Here is a 23,976-nt window from a genome sequence, read left to right on the forward strand (position 1 = left end):
GAAATCGGTTGGCTCTTGAGTCTCCCTGCAGTTCATGCTCTAAGCGCTTCCCTAGGCGCGACCAGCAACCTGAGACGTTGACTGTCAGAACCATTCTGTCGGGACCAGCACGTTGCATCTATTTCGGTTCCTGCTAAGGATATGTCGCTAAATCCAAAAGGAATTGTCGCTGCGAACTGTTGGAATTGGCCTGGGCGCCAAAGTCGAACAGTTGGAGTCCAGACTCGACGGTCGGAGTTGGGAGTTGACAGGAACCGTGAACGGACCCCTCCCCCTCTCTTTCCAGCCCCGAGTTCAGCCTCAAGCCCCAACCGGCTAGCGGCCACGACTGCGCCCCCGCTATCATGTCAGTCCCTGTCTCGCCAACTCCAACTCCCCCCAGTTGACAGCACCAGCCACAGTCTTGCTTACGGCTTGTCCAATGTTGTCCTTGTATCCAGGAGAGCAAAGCCTCTTTCGCTTACAGCCGATCCAATGCATACAATCTCATCATGCACGTCACCACAATTCCCCAGTCGCAAGGTCCTGTACCTGTTCCTGCAATACGTCAGGCTTGACGCGCGCGAAGCAAAACGCCTGCTTCAGTCCCTCTGGTCGAACCAAGCTCCTAGCGCCGAGAAGTTTTAGTATTTCTTGCAGGTCCCTGAGATCCAATCCTTCATGCCACAGTCCTTCACGACTGAAACTCCCCTGAGGCTTCATCAAGCGCCGACAAATATATCCTCCTGCCACCCCTGAAGGGTTACGCTTGTCGCAGGACGATCCTCGCTATGAACTGCCCTGGGACACAGAATCCTGTTCACCTCGTGTTCGGCGCCTCTTGGGGCGTTAGTGCAATCTGGCCAGTGTCCCCATTTAGAAATATACTGCTGAACCACTGAGCAGTTGACGTCTGTCCTCTTTCCCCTTCTCTGATCAACTCTCGACTAAGTGCCGTGTTTATCCAAGGTATCTAGGCAGCGAGATTATGCTCGCCGCAGGGTCTTCGGCCTCCTTGCAGCCTTCCACATCCTGCTCGCGTGCCGCAAGCTACAGCGTGGCCCCAGCGCAAAAAAAAGGCCCCTGTTATCTGGTACATACTCTTTAAGCGTACTTCAACAGCTAGCCCGGCTAGCTCAATCGGTAGAGCGTGAGACTCTTAATCTCAAGGCTGCGGGTTCGAGCCCCGCGTTGGGCTAACTTTTTGCACCCACGCGTTCATCTGGACGTTTGGGTGGTTCCAAATTTTTTTTTTTCTGCGGCCCGGGAAATGGTTTGGGGTGGTGGATAGTGGATACGACATTCCGCAGTCCGGGCCTGACCACGGGGCCCACCTGCAGCCCTACCCATCATCAGAACCCTCAACCACGGGGCAGTGTTGACGTGACAAGCAAACAATCTATTGTTTGATATATCTCCGCCCTGCGCCTCGAAAGCATCGAGTTGTTTCTGGTGGTGATTTTCCTTGAGCCTTTGTCATAAACGAAATTAGGTCCCTCACGCCTCGTGCTGAACGTAACCAGCTTTGGATAAACTCTACGAGCAACCTTATAACTACCTAGTATAAGAACTATCGATTCGGCTTCGAGGCTAATCACCAATGATCTTACTTACGATAACAATTATTTCGTTGGATATGAGCTCGACAAGCCGCGGACGTACCCGCCGCTCAGAGTAAGCTACATACTCAAGGATTATATCAAGGATGATTCTATATATATCTGCGAACTTCCACGTCCCCCTACGGATAGATTTGGCTGAAATATGGCTGTTCGTGTTCTGTCTCGCCCGATAACCTGCGCCTTCTGCGGTACGGGTGCTGGTGGTTGCCGTGTCCGACATCAAGAGTCTTGGTAGCCTGGCTAAACGAGTCGGTGGTGGCGCGCCAGAGCTCGATTTTCCGGATAATGATGAAGTATACCTAAAAAAGGAAGAGGAAAGTTATTAGCCTTTGTTGCGTCTGGGATATCGTGTTAGTGCTGGGATAGGATGCGCTTACGAGGCGCATCCGGTGAAGAACCAGCAGAGGGCTTCGAGGGCTGACATTCTGACTAGATTGGTGGACTGGACGGACAATTGCGGAGACGGTGATAAATTTTTGAGACGGCTTATTGGCGGGATACGAGTTCTAGAGGATGAAGAACACAAATGATTGACAGGATGGCTATAGTATGGTAGAGGTGGGAGGTAACGATAGCTGGTGGGATAAATAATTGATATGATAGTGCTTCTCGATATTAATTCTGGAAAGGGAGGAAGAAGATACTTGTACTATTTGCCCTTATGGATCCTTCCATTGGATTCTGCTAAACAAACTAGGTAGGATTCTTGCCTGCATAGTGTGTATACAGGAAGCCGTGGCGCAGAAATGTTGTTTCTTTGAGACGCCCGGACCCCATCACGTCTTCAACCTCGCAACTTGTTGTCTGTTTTCAGTCAATTTATCAATATTTATTAATATATTATATTTCCGGGACACTGTATATACCAGAGCCTAAAATATACGGTCCAACGAGGCACAAAAAGGAGAATCGAGGCTGCAGACCAATCGCCGTCCGCCAGGTGCAGAGCTACGCGCCGGGCAGCTGCATGTCCTCATCGCCAGTTTTAAACCCCCTTCGCGCCTAGCAGTCCATCATAGCATTGAACTATCTTAGCTTTACTGATCTTAGCTTTACTGACGACCGACACTTGAGCTCGAACCTAGAATCGGTGAGTACCCGAAGCGCCTCGGAATGGACCCGTTATCGGCTATAGGACTGGCCTCAAACATCCTTCAGTTTATCGAGTTTGGGGCAAGCTTGTGTGGAAAGATTCACGAAGTCGCCAGTTCAGCGACTGGCTCGACGCAGGAGATTGCGCACATTGGGATCGTCGTTGAGGATTTGAGGTCTGCAACAGATGGACTTTCGGCGAGTGTCAAGGGCAACAGCAAGCATGAAGTCGAGATCATTCAGCTAGCTGGACGCTGTAAAGCTCTGTCAGTAGAGCTTGGGGACATTCTTCCGAAGTTGAAAATAAAAAAGGGCGACCGTCTATGGGCCAGCATTCGCACGGCATGGAAGAGCACGCTGAAGGAGAAGAAGATCGCTTCAATCGAGAACAGGCTGGCAAATTATCGCGCTCAGCTTATCCTGCATCTCAACCTTCTACTTTAGTGAGTTCCACCGAAGAACTGCGCCTTTTTCGAACCTGACTGATAAATCTCCAGTGACGAGCAATCGCCGATGAAGGGTCATCTCAAGCGCATCGAGTAACAAGCTATGGACTTAGGAAACCAACATGGCGCACAAATGCAGGAGCAGCGTGATCAGTTGAGGAAAATCCTTCAACGGTTGAACGTTGGGGATTTTGACAGCGCCACTTCTTCAAGCTTGACAGCGTGCCTCGCAGCCATTCACGATTTGCAAGCATCGCTGGCGACATTGCACTTGATCGCTAAGGAGATACCACGTGAGAATGGCGTCCTCCGTGCGCTATACTTTCCGAGTATGTTCCGCAGGGAGGATGCTATCAGCTCGACCGTCGGCGGGACCTACCGCTGGCTTGTTGAGATTGAGAGGTCACCTCGAAGTATGGAGGAGTCGGAGCCTGAAAGCTTAGGCTACACCAGCGACGTCGAGGAGAGTGGCCACGATGATTTCAACACCAATTCGAGTATTGGCCATGACCCTGAAGCTGCGGATACCGATTTCAAGGACGGTAGGGAGTTTGAAGACCAGAAGGGCCAAGGACCACAGGAGATCAGCACCATCCCTTCTCATGAAAAGCCAAATACGGGAGACATGCAGGAAAACAACATCGTTACTCGGGTTCCGGAGAGTGGACTTGTATCTCACCTTGCGGGATGGGATTACAAGAAAGAGAAATTGTCGAGACAGGAGGCCGCAAGGGGGTTCAGACAGTTTTTGGGTTGTGAGCATTCCGTATTCTTCATACATGGCAAGCCAGGGTCTGGGAAGTCTACGCTCATGAAGTATCTTACGGATACCGATAACCTCGCCGTCAGACGGAGTTTACTGGCGTGGAAAGGAAGCTGCCGCCTGATACGTATATCCGTCTTTTTCTGGAGCGCCGGCGAGAGCTTGCAAAAGTCTCTCGAGGGCTTTTACCGTTCAATTCTTTATCAAACACTCGGAGAGCTTCCAGAGCTGATGACTGATTTGTTTGAAGACAACTCCGGGGCAGCGGGTTGGCAGGAAATCCGACTGCCTCTGCTTGAAAAGGCGATCAATAAGCTGATGCAGATTTTGGATCCTGGCCAGCACAAGCTTTGTGTCTTCATCGACGGTCTCGACGAATATGAGGGCGACACGTATGACCAAGTTCAATTGGTTAAAGTCATCTACAGCTGGGGTCAGCGGAGCAATGTCAAAATTATCTGCAGTGCACGTCCGCACCAAGAATACATGCAGATCTTCACCAACCAAGAAAGGCATCTACAGCTTCACATTTTTACCAAAGGAGATATCCTCGAGTATGCCTTGACAATATTTCAAGACTCCATTGAATCATACCCATCTCATTCAAGCTTCAGTCTTATAAGACTGGCTCATGAAATTGCCGGCCTGGCAGAAGGGGTCTTTCTCTGGGCTTATCTAATTGTGCGATCCCTCAGCCAGAAGTTGCAAACATACTCCGTCAATCAGCTACATGAAATGCTGCGTAACACACCGCGGGACTTGGATACTTCCTTTGACCAAATGCTGGGGAAGGTTGATCCATTAACCCAAAAACAAACGCAGGAGTTTCTTCTTATCACCGCATGCAATCCCCTCGGAGGTAGCCTCAATGCTATATGGTATTCTTGGATAGAAGAGCTGAGAAACTGGAGATTTCCCTTCGAAAGCCCCGTGTGCTGCTATTCCGATGATGAGATTGGGCGCCGGCTGGAGCTGGTGAAGACGCAGGTTAGAGACTTGACTAAAGGGATGCTAGAGGTTAAACCGTTGCCGCAGAGAACTCGCCGTTACAGAAATCGTCGTCGCCTCAGTCACCCAATCCAGGAAAACAAGGATGTCCATCCCTTTTTCAAATACGAGGTACATTTCTTCCATCGCGCATTTCGAGATTACTTACTGGCTCGTTGGCGTGATGTACCGGTCCCGACTGTTGAAACCTATGTGGGATTAGCTTTAGCTGAGGTCAAGTTTTCTTGCAGCATGCAATTTTATCAATCTGGTGGCTTCCAGAACCTAGGTGCTCTTACCCAGCTCTTATCTTGGTTGAAGGAGGATGAGCTTCTCCTGTCCATTGAGATTTGCAAGGAGATTGAAATCGTGTTTGATGGTTATGAGGAGCTCTTGAACTCCTCATTACCGAACCGACAAGGCGATCTAGCAAGCGCCCCCGTTCTTGGTCCATCAATACGATGCAGAAGAATCATAGGCGACAACTGGGCTGATCTGGAAAAAACACCAGCGCTACGCCCACTCTCATTTCTCAGTTTCATGGCCGCTTGGGCTCCAGTCACTTCCGATTATATCAAAGACACAATCACGGAGCACCCAAACTCGAAATACTCTAGTTCCAATTTGGCCGATACTCTAGTCGCGCTGGCCGCTTATGGATACGAGGAAGAATTCCTGCCATATTTCATGGAGAAAGGTGTCAAACCGACCTCTAAGACAAATGTATGGCTACTCGAAGATGGCCGAGTCCAGGAATTGATAGTCTCGGTCTGGCTGGCGGTTGTCGGGTCATATACCGTACGAAGAATCGGGAGACTTCAAGGGGATTGCCCCTTCTGGCGTGTCGTTGAGAAGTTCCTACAGTTCGGAGCAGACCCTGAGATTTTGTTTCTTGTCGAGTGTACCGACCACGTAGAGACCACGGTCTATCTATACAGAACCGAGACAGAAATTGATGAAGTCAACGAAGACAAAATTCGATATCTCGATCTACCGCAGCTGATGGAGATCATGCAGCCTCCGAATATTCAGGAACTTCGACATTTAGTCCAGCGCCCAGTTGCGCGAGCGAGCACTTGGTGGTGGGGTGGGGTGGCCAGCATCATTCCTACATTTTCATCCCCGCAAGAACAGCCAAATTTAATCGACGAGGCCCACAGCAAGTACAGACGGTGGAGCGAATCTGACGAACAGATTAGGGAAGTCGTGGAAGTGAGGACGAAGGACTATCGGTTCCCCAGGAACAGCATCATCCAGTTGTACTAGTTAAACGGCGCGGAGTTCCGAGTGGACCAGTTGCCGAGCTGCCTTGGAGTTTGCCGAGCTGTCTCCAACGCGCCACTCAATGCGCCTTCTGATTATCTCGTTATCTATATTAAAAAGGCGGGGTGAACTGGAGTAAACTTTCTAGACTAGATTTAAGAGTAGCATAGCCCCAGATTCATTGTATACAGAATGTAATCTCTCACCCGGTATTCACCATGCAACTACTAGGTGAGCAACACTAAAATACCTGGGGACCAAAAGCTAAGAGACACAGGAACTCAGAGTAATACCATCCAGGATATAATCAACCAATACCGACCAGACCTGAAACCTTACGAGTCCACCTATCGTGAACTTCACAGCACCCCCGAGCTCTCCGGCCAAGAAAAAGAAACATCCTCGCTCGTCGCAAATCACCTCCAACACCTAGGCTATGAAGTCCACACAAACATAGGCGGCCACGGCGTCGCGGGCGTCCTACGCAACGGCCAGGGCCCAACAGTGCTCCTCCGCGCAGACATGGACGCCCTCCCCCTAGAGGAAAAGACCGGCCTCCCCTACGCCAGCCACCGAACGGTCAAGAACAAAGCTGGCGTAAAGGTCCCTGTTATGCACGCCTGCGGACACGATACACATGTCACGAGCATGATGGGCGCCGCCGAGCTGCTGTATTCTGCTCGGGAGCACTGGAGCGGGACCCTCCTAATTATATTCCAACCAGCGGAGGAAGAGCTCTCCGGTGCACAAGCCATGCTCGATGACGGGCTCTACGATAAAGTCCCCAAGCCGGACGTCGTCCTCGCGCAGCACGTCATGCGCATGAAGGCCGGGACCGTGAGTATCCGGTCCGGCAGACTCTTAACAGCAACCGACGCCTTCGACGTGACTATCTTCGGTCGAGGCGGGCACGGCTCCGCACCACAGACTTGCGTTGATCCTATAGTTATCGGCGCGGCTATAATCACACGCTTGCAGAGCATCGTCGCCCGCGAAATCACGCCGGGTGAGTTGGCGATCGTTACATGCGGGAGTATCCAAGCCGGGCACGCGGGGAACGTCATTCCAGATAAATGCGAGCTAAAACTCAGCGTGCGCTCCTACGACCCTAAGATTCGGGCGCGACTCAACAGCGCAATAAAGCGCATCATCGAGTCGGAATGCGCGGCGTCAGGAGCGCCTCAGAAACCAGATATAAAGCACACCTTCACGGCCCCCGCAACGATTAACGACGAGAAAACCGTCCGTACCCTCCTAAGAACATTCGGGTCTTATTTCGAGGAGAACCTCGTAGACACCGAACCCGCAGCCGCAAGCGAGGACTTTTCGCTCCTTGCACGGGCCGTCGGGGCGCCGTATGTGATGTGGTTGTTTGGTGGGGTGGATGCGGAGATCTGGGATCGTGCTGTGAGGGAAGATAAGGTGGATGAGTTACCAGGTAACCATAGTCCCTTCTTTGCGCCTGTAATTGAGCCGACTTTGGCCACTGCTGTTGATGCGGCGGCGGTTGGCGCGTTGACTTTCTTGAGGACCTTAGGACCTTGAGGACCAAGGATTAGATAGTGATGTGTGGACAGGGCGGGAGATGAGCTAGTCCGCTTTGGGTTAGTGGATGAATGGAACAGTCGAAATAGCAACGCTAGATACTTCAGCCGCGACTATCGCATCTTCCTCTCTACACCTCTCCGTTTCTATCTATTCTATCATTCAACTCAGCAAAAAGACCAAGGCCGAAATTACAAAGGATAGCTAGAGACAGATTTAGCCGATATCTACTCCAGTGCCGCTCCAGTGTCCATAATCGCTCTGTCCAACAGTCAACACCACATCTCCACATCTCCAACAACCGCGCTTCATCACCCCAGTCATCAAATACAATCTATCTACACCCGCTCTATTTGGGAAAAACAAAATGACTAACCCAAAAACAATGCGCGCCTGGCTCTACAATAACACAATCTCCTCTGTGCAGTCAAACCTAACATTCCACCCCAGCACCCGCACCCCTCCCTTACCTTCTCATCCCTCGCAACTCCTAATAAAAATCCTTTCAACCTCCCTGAACCCCGCAGACTGCAAAGTCCCCGAACAATCGACCATCCTCGGTAAAACGCTAATCTGCGCACTCCCAGCCTCACCGGGTCTCGACTTTGCGGGTGAAGTCGTTGCGCTTCATCCCCGGTATGTGAAGGATGAGTTTAAACCAGGAACGCTTGTCTACGGGTGTCTTGCGCGTCCGAGGGAGTTCGGAACAACGGGGGAGTATATCCTTGTTGACGAGAACGATTGTGCGCCCTTGCCGGAGGGTGTGGGTGTTGATGATGCGGCTTGTGTTGGGGTTGCGATGAGGACGGCTTGGCAGAGTGTGAAGTATTACCTGCAACCACCATCCAACACCCCGAATGAGAGTCCAGGAAAGCAAAGTGGGAAGCAAAAGAAGGTCTTCATAAACGGCGGCTCAGGCGGGTGCGGCGTCTTCGCAATCCAGTTCGCAAAACTCCTCGGCGCACACGTAACAACGACCTGCTCAACACGGAACATCAACCTCGTGAAATCGCTAGGCGCAGACGAAGTGATCGATTATACGACCACCGACGTAACATCTACCCTCAAAGAGAAGGGGTTAATCTTCGACCACGTAATCGACCACATCGGGCTCCCCTCAAACCTCTACGCGGAATGCCACCATTTCCTGAAACCGGGGTGTACGTGGGTACAGGTCGGCAGTGGGAGTATTATGACTGCTGTGTGGAGATTATTTACGCCGAGGTGGTTGGGCGGTGGGCGGAGGTGGTTTTGGCCGCTTATGCTGGAGAATAGTAAGGGGGATCTTGTTGAGGTTGGGGAGATGTTGAGAGACGGGAGGGTTAGGGTTGTGGTTGATAGTGTGCATGAGTTTGAGGATGTGAAGAAGGCGTATGGGATTCTGGGGAGTGGGAGGGCGAGGGGAAAGATTGTTGTTAGGGTTGCGGAGAGGAGTGCTTGAGGGTTGGATTGTTTTGCTGGAGGAAGTTGAGTTTTTTGGTATGATAATGGTAGTTTGGGCTCAATGATGCCGAAGGATCGAGCAACTATCTGTTTCAAATTCAAGTCCTGGTTGATGCTCGGTGATCGATTCTGCCATCTGATTTCTGTTACATGTGAGAACCCAGTACGCTCTGATATAAGTTGGCAATTGAATATGATAAAAACAACGAAGGAACCCTGGTCCATATTAAACAGCCCCCACCACCCGTCAAAGTTCAGCTCATACGACAGGAAAGCTCAGCGCCAATTATCATCAAGTCTCAAGCATAATTGACGGCCAAAATCTCCAGCGCACACCCATTTGACGCCGGTTGCGGCCATGGCCACAAGCCATATCTACTTTATTGCCAACCGCACCCACAATTTACCAAGCCTGCGAAAAACCTATATCTGCCGATGCGGCAATATCGGACCATTCTCCCTCTCACTCCCAACTTCAACCACGCCCCGTCGATAGCGAGCTGGCGGTGACCGAGGGGTCGCCCACGGGTACGGGGGATAAGTTATTCGGATCAAGTTTGCTCGGGCCGCGTGACGTGCCCATGGCTTCAGTAGTGTAGAGGCCTGTTCTAGGGCTGCACCTGTTGGCGTATCCGAGATCCTTCGCTACTGGCGGAAGGTTCGGGGGAGGTTGGTATTTTGAAGGTGGCAGAGCGCCCTGCGAGGGGTATCCATCTGTATCTGCTAGGTGGACTCTGTGACACGGATGGCTTCTCCTGTTGTCTTGGAGTCTTTATAAATTGCGAGAAGAATTCGAATGGCGAGGGGTTAGACGATGCATAGAGCTCGCGTGCCTTGGCTTGGGCTTCCTGACTTGCCCGCTTTTCTTTTCTTCCAGTCTTTCCACCGTTTCCATCTTTCCTGACTGTTCCGGAAAGGTTGGTACGGAAATTGTCATGGGCCCGAATATCCTACCGCGTCATCCGCCGGGGGGTCGAACTTGGAACTGCTGCAGCGCCGCAACCGCGCGGCCGATAGCGCTTCAGAGGCATGTTCTGGGTTCCTGCGCGTCGGCGCCATCGTCCGATGTGAATATATCCGTCGGAACCCGTGTGGTTGCTGCGTAGTGGGCCATGGATCGGCCTACTGGCAAGTCTTTGATTATGTGCCACCAGGCAGCTCAAGTGTACTTGTCACCCTGCTGCTCCGCGAGTCGCGCAGCGGCCAGATCGCACTCGCTCTTAGCAGTGGTGTTGTTTAAATACTCCTTGCTGAGCACTTTGTGAACTTCATAGGGCTCTTGAGATCTTCTGAGGTAGTAGAGGGCCTGAGGTTTGCGAAATAGGGCTTCCTCGGTAATCGGGGAGGCATCCAGAGTCTTGGAGTAGCAGCATTGCATGGTCAGCTCGTCTTCTTGGAATATGCCATTTAACGTGTACCAGTTAATTATCGGCTGCGACACAGTTCGGGTTACGGCAAAGTCTAGTGTATATAAAGGTAAAGACCAGATAAACTACGCGTAGATAGGGTCCACCACGTTGCGGAATTATGCAAGGTTTCTGAAGCCAGGTCTCGGCTGAGAAACCGAGTAGTTTGGATTGCCCGTATTCACAAAATTCACCTAGTAGCTCGGCATAATCTCCGCAATCTCGGAGTCATACGCCGTCCAGGCATGATTCTTTGTCAGGATCAAGAAGGACAAAGATTCCAGCTCAAACCCCAATCGGTATGTGGCGGTGTAGGTTATCAGTTCAAGGCATAGGCTAATCATCGCGCATCAAGGCTGTCGACAGCCTCGTCTTACAACTTATTAACACCCCCTAAGGTTTCCTCATCCCATCCCCTTTTGCTTTTCTTTCTGCAGAATACCAGGAGACCCGACTCCCTTAGCGGACAGGTTCAAATTTGCATGCAAGCTTGCAAAATCGGCAGTCTATGTTCATGCCTTCGGATTTGTCCATAAGAATATCTGCCCTGAGACCGTCCTACTGCTTAAAAAAAAAAAAAAAAAAAAAAAAAAAAAAAAAAAAAAAAAAAAAAAAAAAAAAAAAAAAAAAAAAAGAGGAAGAATGTTCACTTGGCTCCGCGGTCTTCATTGGATTTGGAGACTTTCGCGCAGCAGAAGGTCAAACCCTGCGCCGAGGAAACCTAGCATGGCAGCGCTGTATATACCAGCATTCAAACCGCATCGGCTCCACAGCCTCAGAGGCCTACGTGATGCAACATGATATTTACAGTCTGGGCGCCTGCCTGCTCGAGCTAGGGCTGTGGACACCGTTTGTTGCATACGACGAAGACGGGACTGCGAGCCCAGGTTCATCTGCCTTCGAGGACGACAAACAAAATCTGTTAAAGAGCCTGTTTATTGCTTTAGCGAGGTCAGAACTGCGAAGTTGCATGGGGACTTTATACTCCGAAATGGTTGAAACGTGCCTAACGAGTCTGGACTTGGGGAATGCTGACTTTGGTGATGAGAGTGAGTTCGATGATGAAAATGGTATCCAGGTGGGGATAAGACATATTGAGAAGGTAGGCTCTTCGTCTTAGTATACAAATGTTCATCCGCTAATGTGGTCAGATTACTATGCACCTGAACAGCATCTGCGTTTACACGCGATTCCTACTTATTAGCGTTTTGACGAGAACCTATATGTTAATATCCGGCCTCTGGCTGGCGTTGAAACTATCTCTTAAATTTCGATAAAAATGCTCTTCTAGTTTGAGGTGATACTGCAGGGCCAGATCAAAATTCTACCTGAGCCGATCCATGCCCTAAGTTTCTTCCCACTTGGCCCAAATCGAGTATGTTCCACCAGGTGCAATGGAAGTGGCCAAGTGTAGACTCGCTTGCTAAGACACAAGTAGCATCAAGAACAGCAATTTCATTAATTGGCTATACACGCATTCGTTAGGTGACTCCGAGACTGGAGCTGGAGCTGCTGGATCCAGCCCGAGCTAGAGATCGGAACTACCTGCCCAAATGAGAAAATGACGAAATCAGCCCCTCTACAACAATAAACACCCCCCTCACTCTCGATTCCTGTAGAACCATTTGCAACTCCTCGAGCTCTCTCTACACCAGGATCTCTATCTCTTGACCACAATGACACGCATCTTCCTGTAAGTCCCAAATCCAGCCAAAGAACGCCCCTCGCAAGCCCTAACTCCCAAAGACTTGGCGCGACAGGATACGTCGGAGGCGAAGTCCTCCACGAACTGCACGCCTCTCACCCAGACTATGAAATTGTTGCCCTTGTCCGAAACCCAGAGAAGGCGAAGAAGGTGGTCGCTGCTTACCCGCGAGTCCGCGTGGTCGATGGTGATCTAGATAACATGGACATCATAGAGGATGAAGCTGGCAAGAGCGATGTGGTTATCCGTAAGTCCCAGCACTGATTTACTTTATTGGAAGTCCGATATTAATATCAATTGGTGCAGATGCCGCGAGTAACAAACATATCGCTAGCGTAGAGGCCATTACACGGGGTCTGAAAGGTCGGCGCGACGGTAAGCCCCTACGCACTCACCTACATCCTGTCTTTATCAATACCGACTTCACGAGCTGATGCAGAAAATCCTTAGCATACTACATCCAAGTAACAGGCGCCAGCGTGCTAAGCAGCCCCGAGATCGACTCCAGCACCTACGGCGAGCCCTCCGACTCCGTCTACAACGACCTTGACGGGATCCAAGCTGTCCGCGACTTAATCCGGGCATACCCCTCCCGGCGCATCGTAGACAACTACATTCTTAACCTCGCAGGCAGCGGCCCCAGAACGGCAATTATCTTCCCGCCTATCATCTTTGGCGCTGGTCAGGGACCCGGCAACCAGCGGAGTATTCAGGTCCCGTCTATAGCGAAGAATGCGCTAAAGGAACGGCAGGCGGCTTATGTTGGGAGGGGCCTTGGTCGGTGGAGTGCAATCCATGTTGCGGATCTTGCGGGGTTGTTTGTCAAGCTTGTTGAGAGGGCCGCGAACGGTGGTGAGAGTGATTCTGATGTCTGGGATGAGAATGGGCTTTACTTTGCTGAGGCTGGAGAGGAGGTAAGTCATCATCTGCCCTGCTACTCCTGCTACCCTTCCACAGATAGAATTATATGCCTAACTAACCACTCATCCAGACCTTCAAAGAAATTGCAACCCAAGTGGCCAACGAGGCTTACAAACTAGGCTACGTCGACAAACCGGATTCCATCCGGTCTATTCCACCCCAAGAATCCGACAGCGTTATTCCCGGTGGCGTAGTATTTCTGGCTACGAATGCTCGCGCGAGGGCATTAAGGGCTAGGAATCTGCTTGGGTGGGAGTCGGTTAAGGGGAAGTTGGAGGATTATATCCCTGAGACTGTTGCTGCTGAGGCTAAGGGTTAAAAGTGTAGTGTGCTGTAGTGCGCTGGATTACGGATAGTTTAGATACATATACAGTTCATTAGTGGAGCTAGGAAGGTGTTTATATGACACCTGCAGCTTATAAGACCATAATGAAGACACTATCCATAGTACACTAAAAGTGTAGGTAAACAATATCTTCCTTTACTGTTATTATGCGTAGTGTAGCTTACTTGGGCATCAAATCGATATTCCTGATTTTTTTTTCTCTCTATAATGGTATGGTAACAATGCGAAGGGATGTTTGGTGGTTGGTATAACATACCACACACCAACTAACTTCCGGGCCAGGACATATGAGGGCAGGATCTCTCGAAGCCCCATGTAGCATTCACATGCAATATGTAGCCCATTACGGCCTCATATACCCCAAGCCCCGTATCTCTCCCCAATCTTTGTCGCAGACGTACTAAGTATAGAGGCGATCTCGTATTTCCATTTTGGCAGGGAGCCTCAGACTGGAAGGGCGATACAGGTTGGCTCTCGTATCTACTCCGTAAGGCTGGATCTCGGGAACATCCAACGAAATCCACCCCGGCAGCAACATCCAAGGAACCGTGCATGTGGAGAACCAAACATTCGGGCCTCAAGCTCTCACAGTATTAACGCTCGCCTTCCACGGCCACGGATCGACCCGCCCCTTCCGCGAACTCACTATCGCTGTCATGTCCCTCCAGGGCCGGTGGAAAAGCGAAGCGACGTACTGCGAGAGGGACCTGGTTTTAAATGACGGGGCGACTACCCTTGCACCCGGTCAGACTCACCAGGTTCCGTTCTCAATGAAGGTCCCCGACAAGGGCGGAGATCGTGATTCCCGACACGGGTAGGGGGAGAAGGAAGAAGGCGTGGCGCGAGGGCCCAAAAGTAGCGGCTTTTGTTGGCGTGGAGGGTGCGCATCCGCTTCCGCCTAGTGTAGCTGTAAAGACAGCGCTTTGCTAGGCTGGGGAATTAGGCTCATATTGAGTATGAGCTGAGAGTTTCGGGGAAGGTGCAGAGCAACCTTAAGGAATGGTTGAAGCCATCTCACATCCAGAAGCTCACGATGGGGGCTCCGGCTGCCGCGAGGGTTTCGGCAGAGCAAACGAAGTGGACGAACTTGTCGCGGCCGCTCACGGGGAAGCATCATGGTGCAACTGCGTCAGTCAAGATTCCCACCGTCCTTACACAGCGGGAGATGTTCCCGATTCATTTCAAAGTCGACGTCGAGGGATTTGCGCTGGTCTCGCTCAAGGCGAAGCTCTCGACGAGCTATGCCATCCGCGGACGTAGTTCGTTTCTGCGCGAGAGCACCGGCGCCGCTTTATAGGTGGATAAGTTCATGGTTTGGGAAGGGAAAGAGGATCTCGCGATTGGCCGGCCACAGCTGGTTCAGAGTCAACCAATTCTTATTAGCGACGCGGTAGCCTAGTCCGCCACTCTGAATATCGCGTGTACTGTACATGAATTGGAAGTCAAGTTCAAGGTCCAGGACAGGAAGGGGAAGGTGCTTGCTGGCGTTTTCGATGTCGCTCCAATTGAGGTTCGAGGACCTAGTCTGAGCGATGGCAGTCAAGGTGACGAGAGTCCGCGAGAATCTATGAGTATGGCTGATTATCGGCAGTGGGTCGCCGGGCGAGGTGACTAGGTCAGCCGTACTGCAGTCTCTGAGCTTATGATAAGCCTCTCTCTAATAGGCGCCACAGTGAGTTGATTTGGACATGTTCGATAAGCACTGCTATATTTCTCCATGTCGAGAAAGGTTTCCTGTAAGCAACTTAGCCTTGTCTCTCTTACCCAGATCAACGTTACCTACCTGTGTCTCTGCGTGCTGTGGCTATTGAAGTTTAGCGCAGCCAGGGTGTATGTAGTCTGCATGGAGAGAACCAGAAACGCTCATCAACAGAGCTATCAACTGGGGGTTCCATGAGCAAAAGTATAGAGTATTACACAGATGGTCGTGCCATAACTCATACTCCTGGTCCAAAGCAAAAGTCCTCCATCTTCAGCTCCCCTCCCATCTCTCTCAGGTTGGCAATCCTAATTATCCCCCGCACATCATCTATCGGAGATACCGACAGCAACCTCCGTGATTCCTTCATTTGAAGCAAAGTCTCAACCAGAACTTGCGATCGCCAAGCGGTCATCTCAGACATCCACTCCGTGACGCCGTCTTTCAGGATCCTTTCAATCCCAGAGACGGTGATCAAATCACCCATGACGGCTACCATGAAATTAGCCCAAGAGTCCGCGAATGCCTTATCCCCTAGCTCTGCCATGAGAAAAGCCGAGCCAATGTGGCGTGAGATGTGATCAACTTCCCCGCATGCGAGTCTATAAGACACCTCGTCCTGAAAGCTCGATGTGATGGCGTCTATAGTTCGGGATCTGAGTTCGCCATAAGAAGGTCTTGAATTTTTTCCACCCAGATCTTCAACAACTTTTCTTCAAATTGCTTGCCCCCCAGGTCCTGTATGACCACGTAGGGCTTTGCGTTTTTGATTCATGGACACCAATTGCTGCTGCAAGTCGGTCTATATGCATAGTTCGCGGGATAGGGCAACCTAGTGAATGATCGGAGCAACATTCAGGTCGTCTCTGATGTCGGACAGAATCCGTCGGTACATGCCTGTCGATCATGTCGGAATATCTTTCAGACTAAACTTCACTTCCAGCTCGGGTTTCCCGTTGAGACCTTGGGTGACCAGATCCACCCATGGAAAGCTCCCAGGGGCTCCGATTCGCAACGTTGCCCCGACCCTATCCCAGGTGTGGCTAGAAAACGATATATCGCTAGAGAGCTGACTGAGCCTGTGTGATGCATCCTGTGTGATATATATTTTTCCATGGCAATGCTATTTCTGTTGCCTGGATGTGCAACCAAATCAACGCGGGGAAATGCCTCGAGCGGCTTTTCTACCCAAATCACGCCATTTCTGCAGAAGAGTAACATATTCATCCCAGATTCGATGTCTCCTCTATTTTCTCCGAAAAGTAACCGATCTTCGTGAGCAGTTGCTGTGTAGATTCTCCATCGCACTCGTTCAGACTGTCTATCACGCAATGGACCGGGCCAATCCTACGTCCACGAAGTAGAGTGACAAATATCCTCCAAAGAGGACTGATCTGGGTAATGATATTCGTTCGTATTTTGGGTGTCACGAAATCGTCGCGGACAAGACTGAAAAGTCGGGAATCTCGTCTGAGAAGCTGGAACAAGAGGCCCCGTGAGATTATGGTTCCTATATTGCGGTCATCACAGCTGGCGCAAAAAGTGATACAGAAGTGCATCACCAGTGTTTGTGGTAGCCTCTTGCAGGATCTCAGTGATATAGAGGGCCAGCATTGATTTCCCTGTCGCAGTTCCACCGGAGACCACCAAAACCTTACTGGTAGTGCTCGATAACCACTCCAAGTATTGGGGATCATCGATAAGCCATTCACAGGTACCCTCAAGCCTCTTTCCTTTTCGATCAGCCAGATTACTCCTGTCGTCCTCTGGATTGGTGACGAAGAGGTCATTTATTGCTGTCCTGAAAAGATCCTCTTCTACTGGCAAGTGAGGAGGTACTACCGGTAGCAATTCCTTGGCATATGCAGCAGCTGCGAGAGCGGCATAAGGCTGCCAGTCCTTGTGTTTGTGGGAGTTCGCATAGTCTGATATTCCCCGAACAACAAGCGATGGAAGACTGTCCATGAAACCGGCCGCTTCCATCTCGAAACACGCCGGTATCTATAATGAGACGCAACGTTAGAAGCCTCGAGGAATTTCCATGAAAGTTCGCGACAAGTATGTTTGGGCAGAGGAGTGGCTGCTTAAATATTCAGTTTGCTATTATGCAGCACATATACGAAGGCTGTACTCCGTACGGGGCCAAAAGAAGAAAGCATAGTAACACGGTCATGGCAATTAGGTCCCTAGTTTGAGTGATTTTGCAAAGGGAAAAGCAAATATCTCCCAGTTCAGCTCACCCGCGTCGTGGCACGGCCTTCCGCCTGGGTAAGCAAGGCTCGATCTCAAGCAGGGAAGCCACCCATGAACCCGAGCCTTGTGTGAGCAGTCGGCCGAATACCAGTCTCTTGGCGCAGAAGGCCATGGACCCTGAAAGATAAGCAGGCAAGTTCGTGCATTCCCGTCGACATTCTCGAAAATAACATTACCTCCAAAGGCCCCCACATGAGTAAAGTGTTGGAGGTTTGACACAGGAGCACCCGGTGGTTTTGTGAGGAAGGTGAACCACGTGATAGATTGCTCGCCTACTTCCTGTACGGCCTCGTCCCTCCTAGTTAGCTCTATCGTCGTTCAAAGATCAGCCGGCCAACTAGATTTCTATCGCTTTCGGACACTACCTACTCCATTCTTTGCCATAGCTATTAGCCTTGATGGCTTGGGTTCGATGGTTTCAGTCCAGAACCCCAAGTCGCGTTATCAGCCGATAAGACTGATAACGATAATTCTGATAACGATAACGATAGCGCTAACCTTTTCCAAGAAATTCAGATCACGTGTCAACCAAACCTCTTCCGCCTCACCTCCGAAGAACTTCCCCAAGAACATCCCAAAAGCCTCAATTCCCTTCCCTTCACATCTCATCACAGCCGTCAAAATGGCCAAGAAAAGTGCGTCCTAATCTCATCTCTTTTTCCCGCCTTACATCAATCCACCCAATCTCAAACCTCCACTTACCATCTCCTTGCGCTCCATGCTAACATTACTCGCTCAATTCGCAGACAAATCACGCACCATGGCCGTCCGCCTCATCTCCATGGCCATGACGGGCTACTACCGCACAATGACGCGCCCCCGTACGCACCGCCCTCTCAGTATGATGAAGTACGATCCCGTCGTGAAGAAGCAGGTTCTGTTCCTGGAGGCGACGAAGGGTGGGAAGGCGAAATAGAAGTATTCGTCGTGATTTATTGCCGACTTGTCGATTCTTCGGTTTCGTTTTTGCGCTCAGGGCCCGTCGAAACGACATTTCACCACAGCTTGACTGCCTGACTCGACGAAGCGAGATTTCCCACCTAGATCATGTGATCAATCATACCAACCTCACTCTCGCGCTCGGCTCTCGGCTCCTGTTCTCTTGTTTCCATTGCACGACGATCATGTACATTAGACACTGCATTCAGGGCGCTTCTTAAGCTGCCTTTGGCTGCTATCAATATGGGGGATGTATAGGCACACGGTGTTTCATTCTGGCGTTATAGCAGACAATCTTGGTCAATCAATATGTTCTACCATATATATTTGTCCACCATTGTGTTCGGTTTGCATTGCAGATTTTCCACAGAACACTCAGCATCAGATACTTCATTTTATACCTTCACGTTATTTATATGGTACCAAATCTGCGGTAAGTCGTTGGCTTTCACAGCTGTTCGCGCCTAGGCGCCTTGGCTGAACCGAGCATTGTATTTGTCACCTATGGAATCAGAAACCGTACAAACGTGAGAAGGCTGACTGACCTCGTGCCCTTTGCCCCGATCTTCTCCTGCCTCCCGTTGCGCCCGATTGGCCCGGGAGTAGTGCGCTTGACGAAGCACGGCTGCTCCCAGAGGCTAGCCTGGCAGGGCTTTTGCGGCGCCCACAGAGCTCAGATGGAGTTTTCGTTTGATCAACAACGGATGCCGTCGAGGCGGTCTTCGCCTTCTTGCTGTGCATTTGCTGATCTTCGTTCTGAGAAGACACCTTCTCAACCGGCGTTGTTTCCTGTTGCTTAGTCGATGTCTCCCGCTGGCGTTTACTGTACGTCCAACGATTTGTCCTTGTTGGATGAGCCTCGTCGAGCAATGGCTCCAAGGTATTTCTCTGCACACTTTTCTCTTGCGAGTCCGGTACTTGAAGATTGTCTGTCTCTGCAGTTGATCTCTGCGTCACGAATGAGACTTTGCGGGTAGTGGGGAGAGTCTGTGGCTTGGTGAGACCTCGTTCAACAGGGGCACTTTGATGGGGCCGTTCCTGTGTGCACGTTGAAGTCGTCTGCAGAGTATTGACAACGCGCTCGATCTTGGATGAACCATTTACCTCTTGTCTCTCGGCTCCACCGGCGCTTCTGTCCAACAGGTTGTTCTTCTCGGGTCTTGCTGGAATAGTGGGTTCTTGCGACGTGGATGCTTTTCGCGGTGTCTGCGTAAGCACGCATGAGAGGTCAAAGGGTTCGTTGTCATTGACTGAGAAATGAGCAGGCGATAGTCCCTCGAGAATGCTGGAGAACGGAACTATAGTTCCCGCTTGTTTAGACGGCGAAGACTCGTCGAAATAATTGATCGGCTCCTTTCGACCGTCCGCACCCGTCTGCATGTCCGCTTCTCCAGAATCATAGGATTCATTCAGGACGCGAGTGTTTCTGCCTCGTACCGATATCTCAGGCGTTCTGACCTGCACCAGGCCCTGTCCATCAGAAGCAAGTCCGGTTGCAGTCGCCGCTTGCAAAGCGCTCTCCAGCTGTTCCAAGCTCTCCGTCAAGGACTGGCCAGGCTGTGCAACATTCAATCGATGCAGGGTTTCCGTGATCTTTTTCACCTCCAACTCTGAAACTTGCACCCGTTTGAGCAAAGCAAACATTTCTGCCTTGGCCTTCGACTTGCCAGATTCGAGGCTTGATCGTGCATTGTTGGCATCCTCGAGCTCCTTACTCACTGCTTGACACTCTTCTTCCTTCTTTGTCAGTCTGCTCTCAATAGTTGACAGTGTTGTTTGTAGAGCTTGGCGTGCCTCTTCATTCTCGCCGACCTTGCTCCGGAGCGATGAGAGGCTACCCTGCAGTTCCTTGCATTCGTTTTTGGTTGCCGCCAGTTCGTCTTCGGTTGCATTGAGGCTATCTTGCAAGCCTTGACACTCTTGCACCTTTCTCACGAGTTGATCTTGGAGAGAAGAGAGACTATCTTGCAATGCTAGGCAATCCTCTCTCTTCTTCCTCAACTCGGCCTGAATTGTGGAGAAGTAATCTTCCTGTGTCTTCCTAGACAAGTGGTTTTCCCCTATGGTTTTCAGCAAATCAACTTGGAAGCCATTTAGCCTCCCGTGAACTTCGTCAAACTTTCCTAGGAGAGCAGTATGCTGTGCCGCAAGAGTTGCCTCCCGAGCTTTCATCTGCTCAATCTCGGTTGCTTGTCTCGCTATACTGGAAGCTTGGTCCACTCGTGATGCTTCGAGATCTTGTATTCGCTGTTGCCGCTCCACCAACTGAGTACTTCGTTAGCGGAGCCCGTGGGTTTAGAGCAGATGACACACCAATATCTCCAGGTCTTTGCGTTGTTCCCGGGCCGAGTTCTCGGCCTCCATCTATTTTTGATGAGCGTCATACTGCGCCAGGTGACCTCCGGAACCTTACCAGTTTGCGTTGCAGCTCATCCAGCTGGACCTTCACTCTTTGCTTGTCCGCCTCAAATTTTGCCTTCTCGGTCAACTGCTCTTGCAGCTGCCGTTCAAAATCCGCTTGGCATTGATATTTGGAGTTTGTAACTGCATTTTCAATATTTTCTTGGGCCGATTGTCGTGTCTCCTCGATCTTCTGCTCCAAGTTTGCTGCGTGTGTTTCCAGGCTTGCCACACTTGTCTCTGCTTGGTGTGCTCTTGCTGCCAACTCACGTATCTCATCTTGTTTCTGTGCGCTGTCAAGTTGTTGCACTTTCAATCTCTCTTCGGCTGACTCAGCCTCGGTTTTCAGCCGTTGTATCTCGCTCTCAAGCCTCTGCTTTTCCAGAACCATTGCGTCGGCCTGCTTCTGTGAATTCGACTCAAGCTTGGTGGCATTGCTCTCTGCAGCCTGTGCTCGTGCGGTGAGCTCACGTAACTGTTCCTGCTTCTGCGTGTTATTAGTCTTCTGAGCATCCAATTTCTCTTCCGTTGATTTCAACGTCGAAGTCAGTTGCTTTATCTCGTTTTCGAGCCTCAGCTTCTCCGAAATATGAACGTAGTCGTCCTTGAACCGCTCCGGTAATCTAACTTCTGACAGTTTCGTTTCCAGACTCTGCATTCGTTGTCCTAAATCTACCTCTTTTTCCTGCAGGCCATCGATACAACGATCGAGATTATTGAAAGTCGGCACAGTCTCCTCAAGCAGTGTTTGAAGGTCCCGGCACCGGTCATTGCTGGAGGATAGCTGCTCGATTAGAGTTGATCCGTCGCTTACACTATCCTTGAATTTTTTGATCTGCTCTTCCAGGTTCTGGATAAATCCTTCAGCATTCTTCGTATGGTTTTCAGTACCAGCTTCCAATTGCCGTATCGTCGCATCCATGCTTGTCATCAAATTAGAAAAAATCTATTGCCGAAAGCTTGGAGTTGTTGGCTTACCGCGACTCAAATACGCAGATGGTTTCTCTGCATCGTTGCACATCCATCTTACCATCCGAGAGACTCTTGGTGGCGGCTCCAACCTGAGTGAGGAAGTCGTGAAATTTGCGGTCAAAGCCATCACTAATAATGGTACGAGATGATTCGTAGTTCTTGTTTGTTGCTTCAAATGCGGACTCCAGCTTTTTCATCACTTCCATTTGGTTAGTTTTCATCAAATCCAGCTTTCTGTCTTGTGCACGTGAACAGTTTTGTATATACAGCTCGAGTAATCGGGTCCTCTTCTTTTCGTCGACCAACTGATTCTGAGAATATTGCACCCTTTCCCTTGTGTGCTTTAGCTCCTGCCCCAACGAAGCAATGAGACTCTCAGCATCTGAAAGACAACTCCGTCTTTCACCAGAAGCTTCGGTTATCTGGCTCATTCGTGCTTTGACATCCTCAATGCTTTCAGCTATCTCCTTGCGTTCCTTATCCAGCGTCTTTCGAGTTGCCTTGAAATGGATAGCTTCTCCGCGGAGGTTCTGGTAGCCAGTTTCGATCTCGTTGAGGAAGAGTTTGACCTTTGCCAGTTTTGGTTTCCATGAATCTGTCTGAGATTTGTAGTCTCTGGCTTCGGCTGTTCGTTTCTGCAACTTGGAGCTCAGTAGCTCGAGATCCTCTTTCAGGATGGCATTCTCTTCTCTCAAGTTCGCCAAATTTGCCTCCATCTCTTTCTGCATGTTCGAAGCCACTGCTTCACTTTCTTCTCGAGCCCTCAGTCGGCCAATAAGCTGCCGAAATAAAGCCTCTTCTGGTACCTCCATACCAATATCTGAAGGTGCATATGATACTCGTTTTGCGGTTTTCTTCTTGTCGTTGTGTCGCCGTTTCGTAACTTTCCATCGATTACTGTCTGGTTGCGGCTCACAGGCGCGCTCTTGACCGGAGTCCGGAGGTCCAGGCAATTCCATTACGTCGAGCGTTCTTTCGTTGTTCCTCAACTCATCTGGGGGGGCGTGCTTCTCAACATCAACTTTGGGTTGCCGAACTGGGTTGAATGGTCAACTTACTATTGCTCCAGAGAAAGCCAGAGACTCCGTGTCTAGTCATAGTTTTAACATTTGACAACATACTTGTAATAAATCACGTACCATGTATAGCAGCCCCATGCCAAGCTTGCTGCTCATTGTATCGTAGCGCTAGTTGAGGCGGCAGCGCCTGTTCGATGTGGCCGTCGACACTGGCCCGCGAACCAGGTCTTGCGTCTGTGTTCAACGTTGTGGAAAATGAATCTTGCTGGTTCTGATCCTCTCTCTGTTCAGGTGATTCGGAAGGGCTGTCAACCTTCTCTGGGCTTGTTGGTCTTTCGGCCTTTCCGGTATTAGAATTCACAGCAGTCCTGCAATTCCTTAGCTTCATTCAGCAAATAGATGGGAAGGTGCGCACTGATCCTGACCACACTGCCCCTCAACCGGACTGTTGACCATCGTATTCCCATCCCGATGCGGCTTGTCTTGATTTGTGTTAGAAGACGAACGCCTCAATATCGGCTGAAGCAAGAAGGGTTTGTGTGCAGGCTTCGCCCAGCTGAAAACTTCAGTCTCGGTTCCGGGGCTTCTCGGGCGCTCAATAAACAGCGGAGACTGCTGTCTCTGTGGTAAGGGACATGCAAAGTCGGGTTGGTCGTCGAGCAAGGCTTGAAGGCTTGGCGAATCAGCACCATTGCCTGTCTCCGTCATCTGCAAGAGCAAAACCTCCTCGTCGGCATCGAACCCACTCCCATCAAAGTCCGGACCGTACAGCGGGTCGCCGGCCGATAAGACGTCGCTGGAATTGTTGTCCATGATTGCCGGTCTTTATTGATTGCCGTGATCAGCTGCTCAGTCAGTTAGGTACTTATCAGCCCGGTGGGGGGAGTAAGTTAGATATCATACATTAGTAACAAGTCAACGGAGATGCAGCGACAATTTGCGCAGGAATCTTGGGGCAGGAACCACGTCGATAGTGTGTGGGGTGCGGAAGATGAAGACTTGCAACTCCCCAGCGAGCGCATTCAAGTTGGAAAGCGTGGCCTGAGACCTCGACTGCCGAGAAAGGAAGGAACACATCTTGCCAACCGCAACTCTCCTCCACGACTCTCCATGACTTCGTCTACATCGCAACGGCCTCTCAGCACACATCTAGGTATTTACTTCGATGACAACCAT

General features: G+C 50.6%; 8 protein-coding genes and 1 non-coding gene across 9 annotated transcripts; 8 read left to right on the forward strand and 1 right to left on the reverse strand.

Moving 5' to 3' along the window:
* The first annotated feature begins 1,104 nt into the window (after positions 1 to 1,104).
* On the forward strand, positions 1,105 to 1,177 carry BDV17DRAFT_t102. Its single transcript has one exon. It is a non-coding gene; the product is annotated as a tRNA-Lys (tRNA).
* A 1,537-nt stretch (positions 1,178 to 2,714) lies between these two features.
* BDV17DRAFT_292926 (uncharacterized protein) lies at positions 2,715 to 3,236 on the forward strand (the record flags this gene model as incomplete). Its single annotated transcript, XM_073762469.1, has 2 exons — positions 2,715 to 3,136; positions 3,191 to 3,236. The coding sequence occupies 2 exons, from the start codon at positions 2,715 to 2,717 to the stop codon at positions 3,234 to 3,236; spliced, it is 468 nt and encodes a 155-aa protein (XP_073613869.1).
* Positions 3,237 to 3,272: 36 nt separating this feature from the next.
* On the forward strand, positions 3,273 to 6,155 carry BDV17DRAFT_292927 (uncharacterized protein; the record flags this gene model as incomplete). The annotated part of the gene is made up of 1 exon (XM_073762470.1): positions 3,273 to 6,155. The coding sequence occupies one exon, from the start codon at positions 3,273 to 3,275 to the stop codon at positions 6,153 to 6,155; it is 2,883 nt and encodes a 960-aa protein (XP_073613870.1).
* Positions 6,156 to 6,370: 215 nt separating this feature from the next.
* Positions 6,371 to 7,697, forward strand: BDV17DRAFT_299290 (putative zinc metallopeptidase; the record flags this gene model as incomplete). The annotated part of the gene is made up of 2 exons (XM_073763846.1): positions 6,371 to 6,383; positions 6,430 to 7,697. The coding sequence occupies 2 exons, from the start codon at positions 6,371 to 6,373 to the stop codon at positions 7,695 to 7,697; spliced, it is 1,281 nt and encodes a 426-aa protein (XP_073613871.1).
* Positions 7,698 to 7,732: 35 nt separating this feature from the next.
* BDV17DRAFT_136035 (NAD(P)-dependent alcohol dehydrogenase) lies at positions 7,733 to 9,500 on the forward strand. Its single transcript, XM_073754216.1, has one exon. It carries the CDS (start codon positions 8,065 to 8,067, stop codon positions 9,136 to 9,138), a length of 1,074 nt encoding a protein of 357 aa, XP_073613872.1. The 5' UTR covers positions 7,733 to 8,064; the 3' UTR covers positions 9,139 to 9,500.
* A 2,722-nt stretch (positions 9,501 to 12,222) lies between these two features.
* BDV17DRAFT_292930 (uncharacterized protein) lies at positions 12,223 to 13,491 on the forward strand (the record flags this gene model as incomplete). Its single annotated transcript, XM_073762471.1, has 5 exons — positions 12,223 to 12,239; positions 12,293 to 12,498; positions 12,558 to 12,626; positions 12,702 to 13,165; positions 13,243 to 13,491. 5 exons carry the CDS (start codon positions 12,223 to 12,225, stop codon positions 13,489 to 13,491), a joined length of 1,005 nt encoding a protein of 334 aa, XP_073613873.1.
* Positions 13,492 to 14,174: 683 nt separating this feature from the next.
* Positions 14,175 to 14,815, forward strand: BDV17DRAFT_292931 (uncharacterized protein; the record flags this gene model as incomplete). Its single annotated transcript, XM_073762472.1, has 2 exons — positions 14,175 to 14,294; positions 14,462 to 14,815. The coding sequence occupies 2 exons, from the start codon at positions 14,175 to 14,177 to the stop codon at positions 14,813 to 14,815; spliced, it is 474 nt and encodes a 157-aa protein (XP_073613874.1).
* Positions 14,816 to 16,741: 1,926 nt separating this feature from the next.
* BDV17DRAFT_292932 (uncharacterized protein) lies at positions 16,742 to 17,200 on the reverse strand (the record flags this gene model as incomplete). The annotated part of the gene is made up of 1 exon (XM_073762473.1): positions 16,742 to 17,200. The coding sequence occupies one exon, from the start codon at positions 17,198 to 17,200 to the stop codon at positions 16,742 to 16,744; it is 459 nt and encodes a 152-aa protein (XP_073613875.1).
* Positions 17,201 to 17,657: 457 nt separating this feature from the next.
* On the forward strand, positions 17,658 to 18,816 carry BDV17DRAFT_267982 (bL33 family ribosomal protein). The gene is made up of 2 exons (XM_073758424.1): positions 17,658 to 17,751; positions 17,979 to 18,816. Exon 2 carries the CDS (start codon positions 18,189 to 18,191, stop codon positions 18,384 to 18,386), a length of 198 nt encoding a protein of 65 aa, XP_073613876.1. The 5' UTR covers positions 17,658 to 17,751; positions 17,979 to 18,188; the 3' UTR covers positions 18,387 to 18,816.
* Positions 18,817 to 23,976: the final 5,160 nt, after the last annotated feature.

The sequence above is a fragment of the Aspergillus undulatus genome (assembly GCF_047715775.1).
Source record: "Aspergillus undulatus strain CBS 261.88 unplaced genomic scaffold BDV17scaffold_37, whole genome shotgun sequence".
In the NCBI taxonomy this organism is placed as follows: Eukaryota; Fungi; Ascomycota; class Eurotiomycetes; order Eurotiales; family Aspergillaceae; genus Aspergillus; species Aspergillus undulatus.